This window comes from Sapajus apella, unplaced genomic scaffold, assembly GCF_009761245.1.
Source record: "Sapajus apella isolate SASKATOON/1434 unplaced genomic scaffold, GSC_monkey_1.0 scaffold67, whole genome shotgun sequence".
NCBI lineage: Eukaryota > Metazoa > Chordata > Mammalia > Primates > Cebidae > Sapajus > Sapajus apella.
Genome location: NW_022437007.1, coordinates 1323208 through 1347533, shown reverse-complemented (window position 1 = coordinate 1347533; position 24326 = coordinate 1323208). Strand labels below are relative to the sequence as shown.

The 24326-nt window shown below is 35.6% G+C and overlaps 1 protein-coding gene across 12 annotated transcripts in view; it reads right to left on the bottom strand.

Moving 5' to 3' along the window:
* MARCHF1 (membrane associated ring-CH-type finger 1) overlaps nucleotides 1-24326 on the bottom strand; it is a 917917-nt gene that overhangs the window by 55165 nt on the left and 838426 nt on the right. For all 12 annotated transcript variants that reach the window (XM_032248639.1, XM_032248650.1, XM_032248640.1 and 9 more), the window contains one exon: nucleotides 5968-6148. In XM_032248639.1, the coding sequence (XP_032104530.1) occupies nucleotides 5968-6148 (181 nt within the window). The remainder of the gene's footprint in view (nucleotides 1-5967; nucleotides 6149-24326) is intronic.

Below are 24326 nucleotides of genomic sequence, written 5' to 3'. Positions count from 1 at the left end.
TTACTAGTATTTTATTTAAAGCCAAAAGATAAAAATACATGTGATAAATCCTAAGTTCTATTAGAATAAATCATGAGACACTTGTATTTTTCATGTCATAATTATTTGATACATGTTGGCATTGTTATCTATTCACACTGGAATATTATTTTAGTTGCAATATCAATTGTACTTGTAAGAGCAAAAATTGTACTTCTAAGAGTTAAGGAAATAAAACAAATTAAAACAACAAAACAAAGACAAAAATTTAGTAAAAAGGTTAATCTTCAATCAAGTTATAATACTTTTCTTTTAATAATCTTTTTGTTTATTTTGTAGTCTTCTTATTTTGTCCTTTCCCATAGCAAACAGCCTAGTAGCCTACTGGACTCCTCCTCCTTAATGACTGAAGCAGTGAGGAAGCAAAGAAAAGGGAATTTGACTGTAGACAATACCACCACTGGACAGTGAGAAATTTGTTGTGGAAAACATACACGGCTCATTTGGAGAGTATAAGTTTGAAAACAAATCATTTCCCTAGAGTGTCCTCAGTCACTTAGACTTTCCTTAGGCTTCATGTAATAATAGAACGGAAATGAGTATGCATTGTGAATTGTGAGCATGAATGTTTTTTTGCAATCGTAAGAAAGCTTTGTTTGAGCTATACTATGGCAGAAATTTTCATTGCTTTCAGGCTTATACATTTGTGAATAAATGGAATAGCAAATCTACTCCCTAGAATTCGGTTCCTGTGAAAGGGGAATAGCCTGAAGACATCAAAATTTTATTGCTGAGGGCTTTCTTATCATGTAATCCCAAGTACTTAAAGTAAAATTGAGAATTAATTAAAAAGAATGCCAAAGAGAACTCAAAGAACCCTAGAATGATTGCAGAATGTCCATGCCCACTAAAACTCTTGCCAATGATCAAAAGAACAGAAGTTTATCCAGAATTGTCTTCAGCCTTTTGTAGACCCATTTTTATAAGCCCGAAATTTTTTGGCGTTGATGTTGTTTAAAGCAGAAAGAAGCACCTACGTTAAATGTTGAATAAGGACTATTGGGAAAACAGAAGCAATATCTGATGCTCGGAGAGCAGAGAAGAAAGAGAAACAACAAACCCAGATAGAAAGGCTTTCAAAACATAGCAGGGTGTAGTAAGAAGAATGAAGAGAAACAGCCTTATATGTATGTCAAGATACGGAAGTCATTAATGTTTTCAGCCTGAAAAATAATTGCTGTGCATATAATGATATATTTCAGTTATTAGGAAAATATATTGGGTAAAATATTCTTGTCTAGGAAAGAAGATTTTGGAAAAATTTTTGTTTTGGAATTATTTGTTTTGAAAGATTTCCTTTGGGAATGATTTAAGTAAGAACTAAAGCTGTGATGCTTAAATAGAGAATCTCGCAGCTATTTGGTGGTAGAGTGATACAGTAAAATGAGCACATGCTTTAGAATCAGGGAACTTTGATGTGTGTGATATTGAGTGAGTTTGATATTTTATTTTATTTTTCTCATCTGCAAAAGGGTCTTGATATGTCTACATAAAATGGGGTTGTAATGAAAATTGAATTAGTTAAATGATATATGCTAAATATTTGTCCCATAGAAAGAATTCAGTATGTGATGGTCATATTAGTGAAATAGCAAATTCCCCTTAATGGTAAGAAAATGATGCATTTTGAATTTTTTTTTTGTCACAGGCAACATCATTCAAAGGGTGCGAGAATATCCTAGCTAGGAATCTGGCCTTATCCTTTTCCCTGTTCAACTTTAAGACTATTAATGATAAGACATTCAGATCATCAACTAATCAATAACAAATTTGGGGCAGTTAACCTTCTATGATAACTTTCATTAACCCTTGGCTCTTCTGAAAGATGACTCCTACATCAAATTAAGACAAGGAAGGAATTAACAGTGTTCGTTAAAGACAGTTCTTCATTTTAAAAAATAGGCATGTCAATGACAGCACTGTAAATCATGATAGTTGAAATGTAGAAATACCAAGATGACTACTCTTTATTTGACACAGTTAATTTACACAGAAATTGCATTTTATGAACTTTCCAATATTCAACTGTTTTTGATCTACAAAATGGTTAGTGCATCTGGCTCGACATAATCATTACTAAAGCAAAGATAATTTATTCACTACCTTATTTTCTTTGTGCACATGAGACAAGGAACAAAAAGATGCATGGACTTACATATCCTGTATTGTACATTTGTCAAATAGTTTCTGTATGGAAAATTACAGAAAAAATATTTTAGGGAAGATAGAAAGTTGTCAGTAGTATTTGCTGTCCTCATAAACTTGGTTTCATATTCAACAGTTGGCTTCTCCCACTCAGGAGTAGCTTAAATCTGAACTCCATGCAATTCTTTAGCTTCAGAATAGATTAGTTTATGCTTCCTAGTTGATATTGAGTGCATCTCCCAATTGTGCTGAGTAGTCACTATGCTTACTTTATGTGTGAGTTTTTGACTTTTCTGGACCCTCAAAATTATTTCTGACCTGGGGTAATTTAGCAGATTAATGAGACTTTTATTGAGTGTTACAAAAGTAGGTGAGTTACTGACTTAAAGATGATGAAAATTGCTTTTCCTTAAATAAGTACTTGATTTTATTTTCACTTTAAGGATTGTCTTCTGGAAACATTAAGATACCTTGATGAATTTACTAACTAGATTTTGGTGGAGTAATAATGCAACTGATGAAGTTGCAATCAATGAAGTAACATTTTATGATATCTTTGGAAATTAACCATTAAGCCCCAAGGTTTATCTATGAAGATTTGCACCTTTCTATGAAGAAATCATTTCATCTAAACAGAGTCTCCTCCCTGCACTGGAAAATGGCAGAAATTCAACAACATTAGCTAAATTGTTTCATGCCGGTTGGTCTTTAGAATGTTTTAAACTGTAATAGAATTACCGAGTTGAAGGCAATTAACTGGATGTACTTCAAATATATTCTAACCAAATGCTATACCTAGCATTCTCTGTAACTGTTTACAAAGCACCAAAAGAAAACTGTTGATGAATCTTAGTGCCATCAAAATAGCCCAACTAGAACAGTTCTAAAATGCATCATATCTGTATAGTTTGTATTACCACAGAATGTGATGACTCAGATTGACGACTGAGAAAGTCATCACTATGAATACTGCCTCTTAAGTATTATTCCAGTGCCTCATGTTTTCAAAGGAGAAAGTGAGATGTTGGAATACTTTCTCTAGGTTTTTAAAGCCTATACATCATGGAGGGAGGAATAGAATGCACGTTCCTCACGTCTAAGGCTCATGTGTTAGAAAAGAAGTTGAAGATTCAGATCCCTACACAAGTGCCACAGAGGTACACAGATGAGTGGAGATGGCACAAGATCAGAAAGAGAGGGAAGGCTGAGAACTGTGAAAAATATGAAAACAAGTAGCTTTTTAAAGGGGCCAGACACCACTTAGGTCCACTGATTGTTGTCATATGAGAATGTGGTTCCAGTGAAGCCAGATACTGTGATTTTTCAGACAAATTCAGATGTGTGGAATGGCACATGAAATAGTTACATGTTTAAATGTTGGTAACTAAAGTTATAATTTTAAGCCCTGCGGCCCAAATAAAACACCATCTGTGGGTGCTTGGGAAGCAAACTCTGGATCAGATTCTGACATTCCTATGCATCTGTAAGTGCTATTAAAAATAAAGAATGTTGAAATGCTGTCCTTCATCAATGCTTAATATATTAATAACCTAAGAAAATTATTCAATTTAATTATTCAAGTTAATCGAAGAAGACATTTTTTAGAAGAAACTAGGATATTAATCAACAGATAGTAGGTACATAGGTACCCACTAGGTTGCTGCAACACATTCATTATCATAAATTTATTATTATTATTATTATTTTGGAAACAAGGTGTGACTCCATCACCCAAGCCTGAGTGCAGTGGTGTGATCACAGCACACTGCAACCTTGAAATCCTATGTTAAAGGGATTCTCCTGCCTCAGCCTCCCGACTAGCTGGAACTATAGATGTGTGCTACCATGCCAGGTTAATTTTTAAAAGAATTTTTTTGTAGAGACAGGATTTCACTTTGTTGCCCAGGTTGGTCTCAAACTCCTGGGCTCAAGGAATACTCCTGCCTCAGCCTCCCAAAGTGCTGGGATTCCAGGTGTGAACCACTGTCCCTGGCCCATTATCATGAATATTTAAAAAGATAGTTATATTTGCTCCCTTTCTTTGGTTTATAAATCAGCTTGTTTGGGAAAAAAATAAGATTTCCTGAGAGAGTTGTAAATTATTGGGAATGGAGTGTTAACAAAGGGTGAAAGTTGTATTGAAAAGGTGATACTAGATACTGCAAAAGCTGGGGGTAGGATGAAAGGACTTTGCAAGTTTCTTCTCAGCATCACGTTTTTTTATTAAACAAAAAATGAGTAGTGGTGATAGGTACGGTAAAGAAGGGAAAATTACAATACGGTATTATCTTAGATTGTGGCCCTCAAATTAAAATCCTGTGTTTAACAAAGTTGAAATGAAAATTTTATGTAAGTTTAGCATGAGAAAAAAATGAAGAAATATATAGATTCTAGGAAATAATTTGTAGTTCCTTGAGGGATAAGAAAAGGAATTTAGAGATTCGTGGAGTACAAAGTGTCATTTCACTACTCAGACAGTGCTCAGCATCTGTCCAGCAGATGAAGCAAAGGGCAAGGAATTGGGGTCCACTTCTATTTCTGGCATTGATACCCTGAGCCCTAGAAAAACAATGTTACCCTGCAGCACTCAGGTCACCCCAGTGTTAAAAAAAAGGCCACGCATATCCTAAAAGAATTTTAGCCATGATTTTTGATGGCTATAAACCATTTGTAGGTTTTTAAAATTGAGGCTACCACAAAAGCAAGGAATGTGATTCTCTTTCTCCACAATTTACAGAATTAATGAAGAATTGCCGTGGATAGCCAGCAATCAGATACGTTCTAGAATATTCTTATTTGCATTTCAATTCTGCTCATTCTGGAACCCATTGTGTTTCTTTCCCAGCAATGTTCTAAAACTTTTGCTTTGCATTTAATTTAAAGAAAAAAGCAGCTCTAGGATGATTTATTGTTTAAACTGTGGTCTTCATACTCTCCCTTGGAAATTGAGGCAGCCAGATATGTAAGGCTATAGTTGGGCAAAAAGATAAATAAGCTACACCTTAAAATCCAGGAGTCCAACTATCAAACATGAGTTATATAAAGTTCATTGTCCTTGTTTGTATTCTTTACAAGTTTTTCTTCATTGGCTTTGAGTGAGACCCTAACTTTGTATCTGAGTCACAGTCTTACCTTTCTTCTTTAGAAAACTATAATAGAGATGAGGAATTTGAAGACAAACACTATAGATACAAAATATACTTATCTCTCTCTTACAGATTGATGCACAATATAGAAAATAATACATTTTATTTTTACCTACTGCAATTACACACAAGTCATTAAACCAATTCCCAAATAAAAGTAAACATAAATGGTATACATTTAATAGAAGAAATCTCTCTTTTATTACCTAATAAATAACTTGTAAGAAATTTGATTAGTTCATGTTGTTTAAGGCAATGTATCATGTAACCTTCTTGGGAACTGGCTTCTGTGAGCACAACACTATCATAGTCCTCATCAATTCGATTACATTGAATCATTGAATTACAAGTGCATTTTGCATGCATATACATATATATATGTATGTGCATGCACTGACTTTTAAAAAAGCATTGAAGTAATATATCATTCAGAAGCTCTAGAATATAAAACATAGAAGACAGGAAGGATTATCTGCAAATGCTTAGATGAATTTTGTGTACTGAGCCCAATATAAGATATGTACCCTTCACGGATGTTAGCATACTAGGAGAATCTTATTGGCAGAGGAAATAGATTTCTAAAACAAGTCTGCTTTGCAAACGGTCCCTCCCAAAGCAATTCCTACGGATACTGTACCTTCCGGAGGGGTTTGAGCTTGGTCTCCATTATGAAGTCATACTTGCAGAGCTCACAGCAGCGTGTATCTGAGCTCTTTATCCACTGGTGGAGGCAGGACTGGTGGACAAAGCGCAGTGTCCCAGTACAGCGGCAGGGTGTGATGAGGGGGCTCTCTTCATCCCCTTCGCAGTGACAGATTCTGCAGAAAGACACAGCAGCCACTATGAGATCTCGCAGAGAAGATTTCTTGCGTGTGTTATTTCTACCGTTGCTTATACCAGATTTGGCAACCTAAGATTTAGAACACATGGACATTTCACTCCAACTTTGATGCTAGAACCAAATCTATGATCAATACAGACTGAGCATTCCTAATCTGAAAACCCTAAATCTGAAATGCTCCAAAATCCAAAATCCAAAACTTTTTGAGCACCAACATAATTCTGTGAGTGGAAAATTCCATTTAGTCAAAACATAGGTGCACAACACAAAGTTTATTCACCACCTCAAAGGGAAAATAAAATTATCTTCGGCTATGTGTACAAGGTATATATGAAACATAAATGACTCCTGTGTTTAGACATAGGTTGCATCCCCAGGATATCCCATTATGTATGTGCAAATATTGTCAAATCAAAAAAAAAAAATCCCCAATCCAACGCACTTTTAGTCCTACCCACGATATCTCATTACGTATATGCAAATATTCCCAAATCCCCACAACATTGAAATTGGAAACACTTCTAGCACCAATCCTTTTGGAGAATGGATACTCAATCTATACTAATTGACTTTTACTTGTATGGTCATTGCTGGATTCAAATCATGTAATAAATTGTGCATTACACACCGGCTTATCAACAATGCTCTGTCATTTCATTCATACATGGAAGTCAATTTTAACAGCACCACTATCGTGCTATGTCCCCAACTTAATCTATTTAATAGAATACTCTCTATGGGCTTTCATATATAAAAGTTATGAGTTTTAAGTATTCTAAGGAATATTATAGTTTGGTAGACTTTCCTGTGTTACTTTGATAATATAAGACCATCGCATATAATTTATTAAATATGGTATCTTACTAATGTGGAAAAATTCTGAAAAAATTTTAAGGTATAACAAAGTAATAAGGTTAATACAAGAAGTCTTAGCTTGAAAATATTACAGATATGTTCTTAAGAAGATGCATACCTATTTGGTCACAACGAATGGTCTAAACTGTCAATATTTATCATTGTTTAAAAAAATCCTATTGTTTAAAAATACTAATAAATACATCTGCCACTGAATTAAGTTGAATTAGTTTCTGAACTACTATGAATTCTAGTTTCACAGATTTGCGGTCTAAATTTATTTTATCTCATATTCATATTTTAAAAACTAATTTATTTTTCTCTTTGGCAGAGACAAGTCTCTCATAATGTTACCTGGTGAATTCAAATCTCAGCCCTTTAATAATCTGAAGGATGTAACCAGCAGTTAGACATTACTAATAAATTTCCTTAGAAATGTTGCTTTAAATCTGTTAAACACATACACTTGTATGTTACTGCAGCATTATTCACCATAGCAAAGACATGGAATCAATCCAGGTGCCCATCAGTGGTAGATTGCATAAAGAAAATGTGGCACATTTCCACGATGGAATACTATGAAGCTATAAAAAAGAATGAAATCATGTCTCTTGCAGCAATACGGGTGAAGCTGGAGACCAGTATCCCAAGTGAATTAACACAGAAGCAGAAAACCTAATACTGCATGTTCTCACTTATAAGTAGGGGCTAAAGTGAATACACAGGGACACAGAGATGGAAACAATAAACACTGGAGATTGTTAAAGTGGGGGAGGGTGGTGGGAGGTAAAGGTTGAAAAACTATCTATGAGGTACTATGTTCAAGACTTGGGTGATGGGAACATGAGAAGCCCAAACCTCAGCAACATGCAGAACACCCATGACAAACCTGCATAGCTGGCCCCTGAATCTAAAACAACATTTTACAAAATGCAACATGAATGTTCAAGGTAACATTTAAACTTTAAAAATATCTGCGGCTGGGCACAGTGGCTTACGCCTGTAATCCTAGCACTTTGGGAGGCCTAGGCGGGTGGATCACAAGGTCAAGAGATCGAGACCATCCTGGTCAGCATCGTGAAACTCTGTCTCTACTAAAAATACAAAAATTAGCTGGGCATGGTGGTGTGTGTGTAGTCCCAGCTACTCGGGAGGCTGAAGCAGGAGAATTGCTTGAACCCAGGAGGCAGAGGTTGCGGTGAGCTGAGATCGCACCACTGCACTCCAGCCTGGGTAACAAGAGCGAAACTCCATCTCAAAAAAAAAAAAAAAACTCTGCATAATTACTTTTTTGAGTTGAGTCACAATGGCAGCCTGGAAGAATGTATGAATCATTGCACTGTTCTTTCCTTTAAAGTGTATATAGATATAGCTATAAGAGGCTAACTCCCCAGGGGAAATGAAATGACTGCTCACTCAGATAGTACAGAAAGATACAGAAACTGAAACCCAGCACTCCCCCTGACCTCAGAGTGAAACAATATGACAGAGTACACCAGGATTTTGAATGAATTTCTTAAGTAAAAATAAAGAGAGCAAAAAGGAACACTGCCATCTAAAGTTCTGAGGTGAGTGTGCTGGGATGAGAACACAGGGAAGGTCAATATCAACGTCTCCTTCCCCCTGAGCTGACTTAAGCAGTAGCCATGTTGGGTGTGGCACCATGTATAAAAGGCTAATGTATTAAGGGGAAATTAAAAATTATCCGAATGCCTATTTTTAATATAAAAACCTGAAATATCTTCTCTCCAAACCTAGGCCTGAGGTCAACAAAATATGACTTATTACAAAAGCAGCCAGTAAAAGTAAATAGGAACTTACTTCTCTAGCACTTAAGTTGTAATATTTATTTTTGGAGCCACTAAAATCTAATGAATTATAGACAGTAAGAGTTTGAGGTTTCTTAACTCCTTGAACATCTATCTCCTGTCTCCCCAAAAAGATAATCCTTTCAACCAGGGGACAGCAAACTATGACCCAGTTCTGTCCACTGAATGTTTGTAATCAATGAAGTCTTACGGGAACACAGCCTCACCCACTGGTTTACGTGTTGTTTAGAGCTGTGTTTGCAGAGCAGCAGCAGAGTTGAGTAGGTGCTGCAGAGACATGTGGCTGCAGAAACTAAAACATTTACTTTCTGGGACCTTTCAAAAAATGTTCGCAGATCCCTGCCTTAAAGTACACCTGTGATTTGAAGTAAAGGCAATGTATGAATATTAACGACAATAGTAAAAACAAATTTTACAAAATAAATCACCCTAACTTCTGCAATTAACAATAAAACTGAAATAAAGGTTACATAGAGACACACACGATAAAAATGAAAACCCCACTTGGCCTGGAATTAGTTCCTGCTGCTTCCATGAACAAAATTCTTATTTGAAAAGAAAAAGACCCAAAACTGCAGTTAATGCTATTGGATAAATTCATCACTAAAAAAAGATTGTGTCAAATGCTCTGTAGGTACTAAAAAGATGTTGCAGCTCTGATGTTTTCATTGACATCGAAAAAGTAATTTATTCATAAGACCTAGCTAATTACTGAGCTCAAACTGACCTGGCCAGTTTACTATCGTTCAGCTTCTAATGTCTCATAAAGTCCTGTTTAAAAATATATGCTGAAACTACTACCTGAAGCACCATTAGAAATATCATTTTCTCGTAAAATTAAGGTTACTTCCCACAGGGAAAATAAAAAGCTTGGTTCATTTTCATTCCCATTTCACATGATTTATTTTTACATATTTTTAGCATTTTGAAATTTTTCCAAATTATCAGGCTCAAGTTGGACCCCGAGTCTTTGCAAACCATGTTGAGATTGTTCTAAATCAATTTAAAAGTTAAATATCAACTTCAAATATCTACTAGAAATAAAAAATCTTGCGATAGTGCCATTAAAGAAAGAATCAAACAATTTCTAAATTGATATACTTCGCACAAATCACAATTGCTGAATTATAAACAGAAACACAGTAATGAAAACATAAACACATTTTTTTTCCCAGCAGAATAATTGTGTAGAGAAGGTGATTTCAATAAGGTAATAAAATTGCATTGTAAAATATTCATAATTTTGGTGCATTTTTACCTGATGGGAAGTTGGGACTTGGGAATTGACTGATTCTATAAAATTATTGGTGATCCACATTGGCGTCTGTCAGCTAGTGATAGCAACAAGCTGAATTCACAGATTTTACTGGCATTTTAGTATTTTACCAGTCTGCTTGCAGTCTAATCAGTATATGTTGAGACTTTCACCATTTATGACTGAATAAACTCTTACTTTTACATAATTTCTAGCTATCTGTGAATAGCAGATGACATAATGCTATGCAGCAAATTAAATTTTAGTTTTTTTTTTGAGGGTGTGGTGTGTGTACGTATGTTTCCCATCTCTTACCTTAATGTTTGAGTTTTAACAAAAGTAGGATTTTCTTTTTTTTTTTTTTTTGGTCTTACATAGCTTAAAATGGCCTTTAGTACTCCTTGATCCGTGCTTTGCCAAGGTTTCTTGGCTTTGCTAGAATCACATTTTTTTCTTCATAAGTTTTTTAAAAAACTCATCACTGAGTTTTTTTTTAACTCACTATCTTGGAATTGATAAAATTCAGTACAAAATTTAGAACTATTTGCATTACTCTACTGTAATCACCCTGATCTCCATACACCTTTAATAAAGTCTGCTAAATTTAAAAAAAAAAAATTATCTTTGTGAGGGCCATGGTGGTTATGCAACTCTGGAATTGTTAAATTCTTTCACTCAATAGTCATTTCATTCATGCACGTTTTCTTAGTTCTTGCTATATGCAAAGAAAACCATACACTTCAGTGTCTTTCGTATCTTCTTCATTTTCATCCCCACTAGCATTTCTTTAGTGGTTTTGAATTGTCAGCATATCCACAACGTATCTTTAAGACTGTGTTCCTTCCATCAGGAAATCATTCTTAAGATACGCATTTATTTAGATCCTCTTAATATACTGCCACTCTTCAAGAACTCTTATCACCAATCTATAAACCCAAATTGCTTTACCTTCTTTTCATATGAGCTTGCACAATTGAGTTTACCTTACCTATTCAGCCAAATTTTCCACGAATCTCTGACATACAACCACAGTAGCATGGTACAGAATTTAACAGCTAATAAGCTGTGGGTTTTTGACACAAATAAGTTACTGCTATGCTAAGATCTTGATTCCTGTCAGCTGAGAGTGCAGTTTTGAGGTCTTAGGTGTGTGTTGTCCATTCACCCTGGTTGACTTACAAATGTTAGCGTGTTCTGCATGTTGTAAAAATGTTGAGAAACACTAGTGTCGCTATTGAAAATACAATCAGCATTAGATTTGTAGTTCTGCCCATCTGTATGTGTTAAATTACGTAATCTCTGTGTTTCAAGTTCCTCATCAGTAAAATGGGAGAATAGTGATCACTTAAAAAGGATTAAATTATCAAGTGATAATGATTAATAATCACTTAATTGTTCACTTAATTTAATTCTTAACAGTCTGTGACAATTATGCTCCCATTTTACTGCATAACAGTTTACTAAAAGTAGTATTTTAAAAAAATTAATGGTCAGATGATTATTTCCTGGGTGTATTGCATTCTCTTTATTAAAGTCTATCTCTGGAAATTTCCCCAAGTATGATCTTCATACCTTTGATATCTTCCCTCTTTTAATAACACCTCATCTAAACTAAGACTCATCTAAATTTCAGAATCACATCACTAATAAAACAGGCCCTAGTTTTTCCTTCCCTACAATGCTCTCTCCTATTTCTTGAGCTGTCATTGCTCTTAAAGCATATACCACACAGATACAATCTCTGCTGTTTGTTAACTTTTTCTTTACACAAGTTCTGGAATTATGAGCCAAATAAAATCATATTTAATAATTTTGTGGGGTAGGATCTTTTTGTGCTTTTGTATTGATATTTAGAGTAATTTAAGTTATGAAAATGTTAAAAAGTCAGGGTAAAGATGGCAAAGCAGTAGACCATAATGGGCTAGCTTTCATTTAAACATTTACAGAGCATACACCAAAACAGCCAGCTTAGTCAGATGATATGGGAATTCTCAGAAGCTGTTACCAATGACCAGTGTTTTGTTAATGTTTCGGGAAAATTCACTTATAGTGAAAGTGAGAAATGTGAGATACTTTTTGATACCATGAACATTTTAATTTGCATTGAGGAACTAAACTGAGGTGTAACAATTTTATACCCTATCTGAGCAGCAGAGGAAGTCAAGCAAACTGATCTGTAGTAGAAAGGGGAAGTAACATATTTAAATAAACAGAGAAGAAGATGGACAGTGGTTAATATCATCCCTACTAACAACTGTTTCCAGCTACTCTTATTGATATGGAGCCAGCACACATTTTTGGAATTAAAACAAAAAGGCATTATAAGCCAGATTTCTAAGATTTCCTTAACAGAGATGAAGATAAATATCCTAAGCCATCATTCATCCTGAGATTTAAAATACCTTGAAAACACAAAAATACAGTTATGACATGAGAATAAAAATATTTTACAAACAGATATTACCATTTTTGTAATCATAAGTTTCGTCATTCTGAATATGTACTCTTTTTTACATCTGCAGATGAGTGACAGTTCATACATATGTGATTTTGTTAAAAGTGTTTTTGTTTTCTCAAAGGGATATTTTCAACTCAAAAAAGCTGCTACATAGCATGACTTCCTGAGTTTAATTTCATGCCCTAATTTGTCACCACCGACTTGGTCAAAACCTCAGACCATCTGCACAGAGCTGTGGGGAATGATCAACAACAAAGACAATGACATGGCAACGTCCCCAGCTTTCCTAACTCTATCCCTGGAGCTGATCCAAAAGTTACAAGTAATCAGCCACTTTTTTTCCCCCACCAGACATCACACTAATATAAAACAGTGGTGAAGAAGATAATGATCACCCTTGCTTGGTCAGTAATGGAAGCGGAGAAGGCCAAGTCTTATTTGAATTCATAGACATTGAATTCTACAATGGCTTGGGAAGATTCTATTGAAATTGCTTCTTTTGGGTGTCTCATCACCTCTGGAGATGGTTCGATGCCATTGATATGAGGACTTTAAATTCTGCTTGGGACCAAGGATTCCCACTGAGATTCTACTCTCATCTAGCCTCGTGGTTCAGCCTCATAGTGGTCTGGACCCTCTTTGAAGACTTTCTGAGAGGTCTCCATGGGCTCCCGAAACACATTAAATTCCCCCATTCCCTCTATTGACATGTGTAGCCCTAGGAGTCCCAGTCAGTGTATCTAGCAATAGAATAGATCTTATTAATCTTAAGATTAGCTTAGACCATCCAAATCAGGAGACATCAAAAGCTAGATTGTATCTTTTAGGATGATCCCCTCCCTGTTAACTACTGCTTTACTGCCCCGTGGTTTACTCATTGGTTAGCTTAGAGGACGATCTATTTCTGTGCAAAGGAAATCAGTTTCCCTAGTGGCATTTATCTTTACAGATCCTACCTTATAATTTTGATGACTTACAGATAAGTAAACAGATAATATATATTGAACGAATATCCCAAGGTTATGATTTTCTCAACATTTGCACATGGCGTAAATATTCATTTTATATCAGCTTTGACATCTTTTTGGGCATATTTGTAAGACTGACAAAATTAAGCTAGAGATATTTCTAAGCAAGTATGCTTAAAGTTATTAGGCTAAATTATTTTTAGCTGCATGCATTGAAGTGAAAAGGCAAAACAAAGGGACAGATAATAAAAACTATTTGACTTTACTATGTAGATATAACCAAAGAAATATATGTGGTCAGATACAGAAGGCTTCTGTACATACATAATAACAGAGCTATCAAAAAAAGTTACCCAGCTATAACCTTTTAGTCTTTTCCTTTTCTGCATGTGGCAGAAATTCTTAATTCAAGCTGATTTTCTGATCATTTTTTTTGTGATTGCTAAGTGTTTGAATGTTTATAAGCTCATCCTCAACCATGACTTCCTTCCAATTTTGTCCACTCGTTAATCTTATCTGGCTGAGCATTACATCAAAGAAAGTCTCAAGTTGCTATGGATAATTGACAAAGCAGGCACTTTATTTACAGATAACCAAAAATGCATTGTATTGGAAATACGCCTCTGCATATGAATTCTTCTACAAAGGCAAGTAAGTGCAAAATACTGATGTTTTACAAATTTACAAAATTGAAGACTGATCAATTTTTATTTGTTTATTCACTCATTTATTCATTCAGTCAACAAATAATTTTTTGCATATGTATATATGTAAGGTTTTATACAGTCCTATGATAAATACAAAGATGAATTAGTCTCAGTCTTTTTCCCTTAAGGAATTTATACTATGATAGTTTATGCATTAGACAACTGCAAAACTAGACAGGATACATTTAAAATGTGATGTGTGCTATGTCAAGTGCTGTTGGATGCGAAGGAGAGAAAGTTCATCTCAGACTGGGGGCCGGGGAGGGTGGTTAAAGCCTAATGGAAGATGTGGCATGGGAATTGGAATTGAAGCCTGGGTAGAATTATGGCAGGTGGAGAAGGATGTTGGTAAAATACATTAAGCATAGAAGATATTTTCAGTCAATGCCTTTTCAGTCAACACTTAGAAGTAGGATTGATTGGGTAATTTGGTAACAGTACGTGGCCAAGTTTGAAAAGAGCATGAAAGTTCAAGTAGAATTGTAGTGAGATGTCATGCTGAAAAAGAAAGATTACACAGAGCCTTGTATTTTCCTCAGCCAGTGCCAACACACACACACACACACACACACACACACACACACACACACGACCCAAAAAACTTTAATTGTGTTTAGTTGAGTAGAAACCCACTAAATAATTTGAATAAAAAATTAAGATTACATTAAAAAACAGGCAAAGGAGCTGAAAAGACATTTCTCTAAAGAAGACATTCAGTGGTCAACAGCTATATAGAAAGGTGTTCAATATCACTAATCATCAGGGAAACGCAAAGCAGAACCACACTGAAATACCACCTCACACCCATTAGAATAGCTATTATCCAAACCCCAAAATCAAAAAATCCCCCAAAAACTCAAACAAGATAAATGCTTCTGAGGATCTGGAGAAGTTGGAACCCTTGTACAGTGTTAGGATTAAAAATGGTGCAACTGCTATGGAAAACAGCCTGGAGGTTTTTCAAAGAATTAAAAACAGAAATACCATATGAGTGAGCAATCCTACTTCTAGGTATCCAGGAGAATTGAAATCAGGACCTCAGATAGGTAACTGAACTCCCATGTTCATTGCAGCATTATTGACAAGACTCAAGCTATGGAAACAACTTAAATGTCCATCAACTTATCAATAGAGAAAGAAAATGAGGTATAAGCCAGGCAGAGTGGCTCATGCTCGTAAACCCAGCACTTTGGGAGGCTGAGGTGGGAGGATTGCTTGAGCTCAAAAGTTTGAGAGCAGCCTGGGCAACACAGCAAGACCCTGTCTTCACTAAAAACTAAAAAAATCAAATTAGCAGAATGTGGTGACATGTACCATAGTCCCAACTACTTGGGAGGCTAAGGCAGAAAGATTGACTAAGCCCAAGAGATTGGAGTTGAAGTGAGCGCCGGTCATGCCACTGCACTCTACCCTGGGCAACATAGTGAGACCCTGTCTCAAAATAATGTGGTAAATATACACAATGAAATATTATTCATCCTTAAATAAAGAAGGAAATCCTGCCATTTGCTACAGGATTGGATGTTCACTGGATGAACCTTGAGGAAATTATGCTGAGTGAAATAAACCAGTCACAGAAGGATAAATATCACCTATCAAATACCACTTATATGAAGTATATAAAATAGTCAAACACAAAGAAACGGGGAGTAGAATAGTGGCTGCCAAAGGCTGGAGAGAGGGGAGAATGGGAAGTTGTTGTTATTCAATGAGAGTAAGTTTTGATTAAGCAAGATGATGATTCAGTTCTAGAGATCTGCTGTATAACACTGTGCCTACAGTTAACAGTAAATACTGTACTCCACACTTAAAAATTTATTAGGAGGGTACATCTCTTGTTAAGTGTGTTTTTAACCACAGTAAAGATAAATAAATAATTTGCCCATTTAAATAGCAAAGTAAGATTATTAGAAGGATTAATGTGGCATGTTAGATTAGAAAGAAAAAGGAGAGACTACCACAATAGTCCAAGTCAGTAACAATGAGAACAGAAATTAGTGTCCTAGTGTGAGAATGGAATGGAAAAAGAGAACAGATATTTTATAAACTTAGAGTTGGTAGAATGTAGGCATCAATTTGGGAAAAGGAAAGGGATGAGCTATGGAGGAAGAGAACAGAGGCTGGACCAAGCTGACTTTACGCTTTTGATTAAGCTCCTGGGGATAGAGACTCACGAGTCGTCTATGTACAGGGACTCTGAGCATTTGTTTGTCCCCACGCTTACCACCTGTAAATAATAATGCTCATAATTTGATTTTTGACTTACTCAGTATGGAGACAGTGGTCTTGAAAATGATAAGGAAATAGATCCACACTTTCTCAGAGCTGCTACTCTGTTGGGTTTGAGATGGTTCAATGAATAATCATATTTAAAGATATTTTTCAAAATAGCAGTAAAATTACAAATATATAATTTATTTGGTTGGTGCAAAAGTAATAGCAGTTTTGCCATTACTTTAGCACCAATCCAAAAAAATGTGATTCCTTCCTCTAATTTACATTTTCTCACTGTGTAGGGAATCCAGAATGATTCTTATATCATTTAATTATCCCAATTATTATTATTATTGTTTGAGATAAAGTCTTGCCCTGTCACCTAGGCTGGAGGGCAGTGGCACAATCTCAGCTCACTGCAACCTCTGCCTCCTGGGTTCAAGTGATTCTCCTGTCTCTGTCTCCGAAGTAGCTGAAGTTAGAGGTGTGTGCCACCACGCCCAGCTAATTTTTGTATTTTTTCGTAGAGACAGGATTTTGCCATGTTGGTCAGGCTGGTCTCGAACTCGTGACTTCAGGTGATCTGCCCACCTTGGCCTCCCGAAGTGTTGGGATTAGAGGCATGAGCCACTGCACCTGGTCCTTTCCCAATTATTTACCTCCCAAATAGGGCAAAATATAATTTTCTGGAACCAAATGAAAATGCCTTACAAAAACAAAATTACAAAAGCTTATTTATTCAGAATCCTGACAGAATGGAATTTCTAGTTAGGCAAAACCACTAACATAGTTTTATGATACTTTTCATTTTCCAAAAGCTGTGTGTGAAGTTTAAACTCTGTCATGGAGAGATATAATTCAAAACACAGTATAATCTTAATTTAAACATTATGTTCATGGAAAAAGATTACAAGGAAACATCAAAATCTAAATAGTGATTATGTAGCTAAGTTTATATTAAAATGGTAGTTTTCTCTATTTTTAAATTTTATTTCTAGTAACTACAAGTTACTGTAATCAATAAAAATGTTAAAATACAAAGATTATATTTTTCTAATTCTACTTCACTTTTTCTCATTCTTTAGTTAATTGATAGACTCATGAATAAATTTGATAGATGTATATATCTGAAGATTTGGAAATATACCATGAGTTATCGGTAGATTCGAATTGTGTCTAGTTCTCTCCCTGTCCAGCTTCAGGAGAACTTTTGTTTCGACAGTAACCCAAAGGCTTCTGCATACTGTCATATATATTCTGACAGAAATATAAACTTACAGGCACTAACCCTCTGATTAGTTTTATATTCCAATATACTTAGTCATTACAAGGACAGAAAAGTATTGTCTGCTCCCCTCCTCCTTCAGATACACCAATATTCTAGGAATATATTGTATTATCTGAATTTTAAGTATATAAAACTTATTTCATATCAGCTATGGTATACATCTGAACTCTATGCAATTGTGTATTTAGACATTCTATTCAGGTCTGTGAGATTCTGCTGCAGTTTCCTAGAAGATGAAACTACTTTACCCTGTCATCTGCTATTGAAAGGGGGTATCTTTAACTGCATGGTTAGCATTTTTAAATCCCTGCATTTGTAGGTTTGTTTGACCTTTCTCAACGCTCATCACTGTCTGTTGAGCCTTTTGCAACGCCTGTCCTTCACTTCGTCTCCTTGTCTTTTCATCATCTTTTGACCTTCAGCTTTCTTGGTCAAAATTTTTCGTTATGAAATACAGTCACGCCATACATCCCTTAATGATGGGGCTACATTCCGAGAAATGCCTCGTTAGAAATTCCATCATCGTGTGAACATCACAGAGTGAACATACACAAATCTGATGGTGTAGCCTATTCCACACATAATCTAAATGGTAGAGCGTGTTGGTCCCAAGCTACAAAACTGTACCACATATTACTGGACTGAATACTGTGGACAGTTGTAACATAATAAGTATTTGAGCATCTGAATATAGAAAAGATACAGTAATAATATGTATAAAAAGCAGTACACCTGTGTAGTACACTTACCATGAATGGAGCTTACAGAATTGGAAGTTGCTCTGGCTGAGTCAGTGAGCGATGGGGGAGTGAATGTGAAGGCCTAGGACCTCACTGTACACTTCTTTAGACTTTGTAAATACTGTACACCTCCTAGGATCCACTCAATTTATAAAATATATTTTTCTTCTTTCAGTAATAAGTTCACCTTAGCTTACTTTAACTTTTTTTATTTTATAAATTTTTTAATGTTTTAAATGTTTTGACTCTTTTATCATAACACTTAGCTTAAAACAAATACATTGTTTAGCTGTTCAAAAGATTTACTTTCTTTCTATTCTTATTTTATAAGCTTTTTCTATTTAAAAATTTTTTAGCCAGGCATGGTGGCTAACGCCTGTAATCCTAGCACTTTGGGTGGCCAAGGCGGGCAGATTGCTTGAGGTCAAGAGTTCGAGATCAGCCTGGTCTACATAGTGAAACCCTATTTCTACTACAAATACAAAAAATTAGCTGGGCATGGTGGCGGGCGCCTGAATTCCTAGCTACTTGGGAGGCTGAGGCACGGAGAATCGCTTGAACCCTGGACACAGAGGTTGCAGTGAGCTGAGATTGCACCACTGCACTCCAGCCTGCGCAACGGAGCAAGACTTTGTCTCAAAACACACACACACACACACACACACACACACACACACACACACACACATTTAATTTTACTTTTTAAACTTTTAGAAACAAAGACAAAAACATACACATTAGCCTAGGCCTACATATATATATACAGTCTGTTCTTGATCCAAACACACATACATGCACACACAATATATACATCTGCACACAAGCATATACATGTGCATACTTAGTATATCTTGTTTTTTAAAAGAAAATCAGCAAATACAAATGCTCACCTCCTTTATTTGACTTTGCAATTTTGCTGTCCTTGCACAGATTTGTTGGGTTCCTTTTCCCTAAAGCACCTACTCCTATCTCCATGCAGAATGAACACGCTTTATTACCACGGATTGCTATCTTATCTGTCTTCTCTATTCCGTGGTTTCCATACTTTACTATGGCTCAGTCTCACAGAGAGGGTCAGTTAAAACCTCGATGGCTAGGTTCCACTCCCAGCATTTCTGATCCAATAGGTCTGGATTGGGGCCTCATAATTTGCATGTTTAAAAACTTGTGAGGTGATTTTGATGCTAATAGTACAGGGACACAGAGATGCATGCTTTTAGGGCTTCCCCCCGACCACCCTGCAAAGTGTCATTTGAAAATGAATTGCAATCTTCTATACCAATGAGAAATTTGAGGTCATTCAAAATGAAGGCTGTTAAAAGCAACTGTATTTTCTATTTCCAACAATAAGCGTGTCAAGTTTGAGAACCATTGTCCTGTATTTTAGGTGGCTTCAGGGGCTGAAGGAAAATGACTTTGTACCAGTTGCTAGCCCCCAGGCTTCTTTTCTGGTGTCTAAATTATAAGAGATACTGTCAAGTAGACCTCCTCTGCCATATGCATTTTTTGCTATATAAATACATACACACACATATCTATTTATATATACATATATAAATTTACACACACACATATCTTCTGGGCATCAATTTGTTCACCTCAGATTAGGCTAGAAATCAGTGGTTCTCAGCTTTCGGTTGCTCATTAAAATGATCTGGCATGCTTCCAAAAATGTATCCATGCTGAAGTGCCACTTCCATAGCAATCTGGATGGAGTCCGGGCAGCGTTAATAAAACAACAATTTTGGGTTGGGTGTGGTGGCTCATGCTTGTAATCCCAGCACTTTGGGAGGCTGAGGCAGGCGGATCTTGAGGTCAGGAGATCGAGACCAGCTTGGCTAACACAGTGAAACCCCGTCTCAGCTGGGCGTGGTGGTGGGTGCCTGTAGTCCCAGCTACTGGGGAGGCTGAGGTAGGAGAATTGCCTGAATCCAGAAGGCGGAGGTTGCAGTACGCGGAGATCGCTCTACTGCACTCCAGCCTGGGGGACAGAATGTGACTCTGTCTCAAAAAAAAAAAAAAAATTCCCAGGTGAGTCTAACAAGCAGCCTAGATTGAGAACCTCTTGGTGAGATGATCTCTCAGGGCTTCTAACTGGCGGGATTTTGCGACTTTGGAATGCTGATTGGAACAATGAGTCCTCTGATGTGCGGGGCATTTTGACAATACATACGGCTTCTATTTCATTCTGGTTATGATTATTTTTTCCTTATTCCTCTTTTATTTTCTCCATTGTGGCCATCTTATTGTGTAGCAAAACATTTTAATTTGATTACACCCCCAGAGAGTCATGATCTAATTTAGATAGTCTGTAAAATAAAGACATCAGAATTTGTTAAAGTGGGCCTCAGAGGGGCCAAATAAGAACAAGCTGGTAAAAATCAGGCAGAACATGGAGAGGTTTTGATTAGCATTTGTTGGGCAACCTTCAGGGAGAGAAGAAAGTTCTCAGTTTAATGTCTACAGTAAAATCCATCGCCAAACACAGACACTTCTGAATTATGGCATCTTCAGTTCTGCATAAACCTGAAAGTGAATGAAGGAGCACTGATAGACTCCTGGAGTCCTTGTATCTGTCAGAGGTGGGAAGGAGAATACTGTGCTGTGTTTAGCGCTGTCAGAGTGCTAAGAGCAAAAGACAACTTGCTGAGGTTGCTGCACAGGCACTTTAATTTCTGAACCAAATTAGATACTGATATTTAAATTTACCTATTAAAATACCAACTGCAGAAGATCTCAAATAAATACGTAACTACTCTACAACGTTTATAGGGAAGATGAGAACTTAATTGTGGTAATTAGAAATGGAGAAAATTTTCAAGCTATATATAAATTCTCAGTTATATATCCTTATTTGGTAGCAACAAATACTGTACTTAGTATTCATGCTTATACACACAATGTTTATTTTCTGTTTGCATAAACATATAGGGGTTCTAAATTTAATGCACACACAATAGTTTTAAAAATGAATTGTATGAATGAGAAAAGAGAGAAGGTGTTGCTTTCTTATGATAGAGGAGTTTCATATTGCTAAACAGATATAAATTCATTAAAGGAAATATATAGTTCAATATGACTGTAATTCTGAACACATATTGTTCCTAAATTAAGACATAGATAAACTCTATCTAATTAATAATCCTTCCTCTTCAATATTTTGTACTTTGATATGATTGGGTATTCAACAAACTAGAAATTATCAAAGAAAAGGTAAATGTAGCACACTATGGCCTCATAACATATAAATATTGACCTATAGGTCTGAAAATTTCTGAGATTAGAAAATTCCTGGTTGATATTCAAATCTGCTTTAATATGGTTTTTTAAGCAAGGAAATATTTATTCTTTTGTTTCTATCTAAAGGCACAACTTGTTAAATAATTGGCCTTCAGAATACATGCTATTTCCAAAAATCGGAGTGACCTGTTTAGCTAAATTAGAAAGTAATCAATCAATCCATTTGGTTTTGGTCATGTAAGATAATTTGCCAGTCAAGATAATCAGTATTATTGATGATACTGCCATTTCATCCCTGGAAAGATTATCTCTGAAACTGAAAACAGTCAGAAAAAAAAAAATCCTACTAAGAACAAGGCCTATCTTTAAAATATTAAAGAAAAGATAAAATTCTGTTTCTATGATTTTTTCAAGTTATTTTTTATAAGTTTTGTATGTGTGTGTGTCAGTGTCTTAATTCATTTTTTTATCCATTCAAAATATAAATTACTCAGCCAAAATGCTGTATAATACTGAACATTTATAACAAAATGTGGTGTTATAAACATTTTCTTCTCCTTTTTAGAGAAATGCTTACTCTGTAAAACTCAGTAGCATAGGGTATATCTGAATAGCTACTATACTGCATTGATTAAAATTATTCATAAAAATAAATTAGTTTGAAAACATTGAATTATACTAGTAATGTATTCATTTACAAAGCACATATCATTTTTCTCACTTTATAATCTTATAAATAAAGAGAGGGCCATTTTACCTTTTTCAAGTCTGACCACTCCAAGTAGAGAGAAGAGTTGGAAGCAAGACCTCCTGATTCTATATTGAGTACTCCCAAGTAACTCAGCCTTGGCAGGTTACCAACAAAGTTCACACCTATATTTCCTACCAAATCAGATTTTATTAAAATCAGTGGGAGAATGGTTGCTATCAGTTTCAACAAGACTCAGCAAAACAAAGGCAAAAGCATAAGAGAATAAATCTGTGAACTTTCTTAAGAGTCTGTTACCTCTTAGAAATGAATGCTTCATTACATTTCTTAGAGTAACCTTTCTCACCTGAATACTGAAGACTAAACAGCTTATCTTTTACCTGTAGAACAGACTTTGACAATAGAATGTCAGTCTCATTTTTGTACAGAAAAAATAATAGGGAGAAGTAACAGAATAAGTAACAAAAGCTGAAAAAAATCCATTACTGAGTGAATATAAATCCAGGACCAACAGGTAGAAAATATGAGTTCAACTGATTAAATATTAGATATTAAATATTAAATGTGACAAAGGACTTTCTCACAATTAGAGACTCTGAAAAGAAAGAGGCTGCCCCAGGAAATACTCTGTTGAAGGATGTGATAGATGATAACGTGTCCTTCTGTTCCAAGGGTTTTCAAAGAGCCAATGGGAAAGTGACCTAGACGATGGGTGACTCGGGACTCAGTCTTTCCAAACACTAATAGTTGTCTGAAAGATTAAGGTAAAGGGAAATGTAATTTTTTTTTCTGTAAATAAATCCTGAGAGGAAAAACTACTCACTAAAATGTTATTTTCCTCAAACATCTTATGTATAATGCACATTTTTCTTAGTTATTAAATTTCAGGTTCATCTGAAGATTTACACATGAAACTGGAAAAATAGGAAGTATGAATGTTTTATATTTCCCTAGATTCATGCTGCCTTGCTTGGTTGTATCTGCATTTCAGTGATGTACTGCAGAGGTAAATTATACTTCCTGCAGTCTATGGCTTCCATAAACTCTTAGTTACTAACCTCGACAGGGATTTCAACAATGCTTATCTATCTTACTATGTTTAGCATTGGTGGGTGTAGCAAAAACATACAGAATGCCCAGCCTAGTTAAATTTGAATTTCAGATAAACCATGAATACTTCCTTAGCATGAGTACATCCCAATGAAAAATTCTTTGTTGTTTGTTTGAAACATCATTGGATGTTTGATCTTGCAACCAATTCCCTTACTCTGAACAGATGACCTCAAAAGGCCATCAAATGGAAACTTAAAATATCTATAGATCTGCATATATCCACATTTATCATTTTACCTTTTACTTCGATTGCAAAAAAAGTCATGTTTGTTTTCCCTGCCACGGTCAATCTTTCCACTAGATTTAGGTCCTATACTTTCCTACCTTCTCTGTGGGAAATTAATAAAGAACTGATCCTCTTAATTTTCCAAATCTTCAACTGCTCTATCTTTCACTCAAGGGTCCCTTAAATTAAAAACAAGAACACGAATGGTCCCTGAATTTACCTCTTCCTCCAATTTTCATACTCTCTCATTTTTGAGACTCCTCAGTTTCTGTCTGCCTTTTTGGCTGTTCTGTTCCTTCCCTCCACTGGCTTCTTTTACCCTCCCAGGGAATATCAAATGTTGCCATTCACTGGGTTCTTCAAGACCACATCTCAGTTTACAGAATTCCCATGGGGGATCTTGACAATCACATCTACCTACTCAAGACTTCCTGATCTTCATCTACAGTCAAGATCTCTCCTCTGAACTCTAGACCTTGCCTATATCTGCCTCCTGAATATCTCTTTTTGGATATTTGTCCTGCACCTCAAACTACCACATCCACAACTGAAC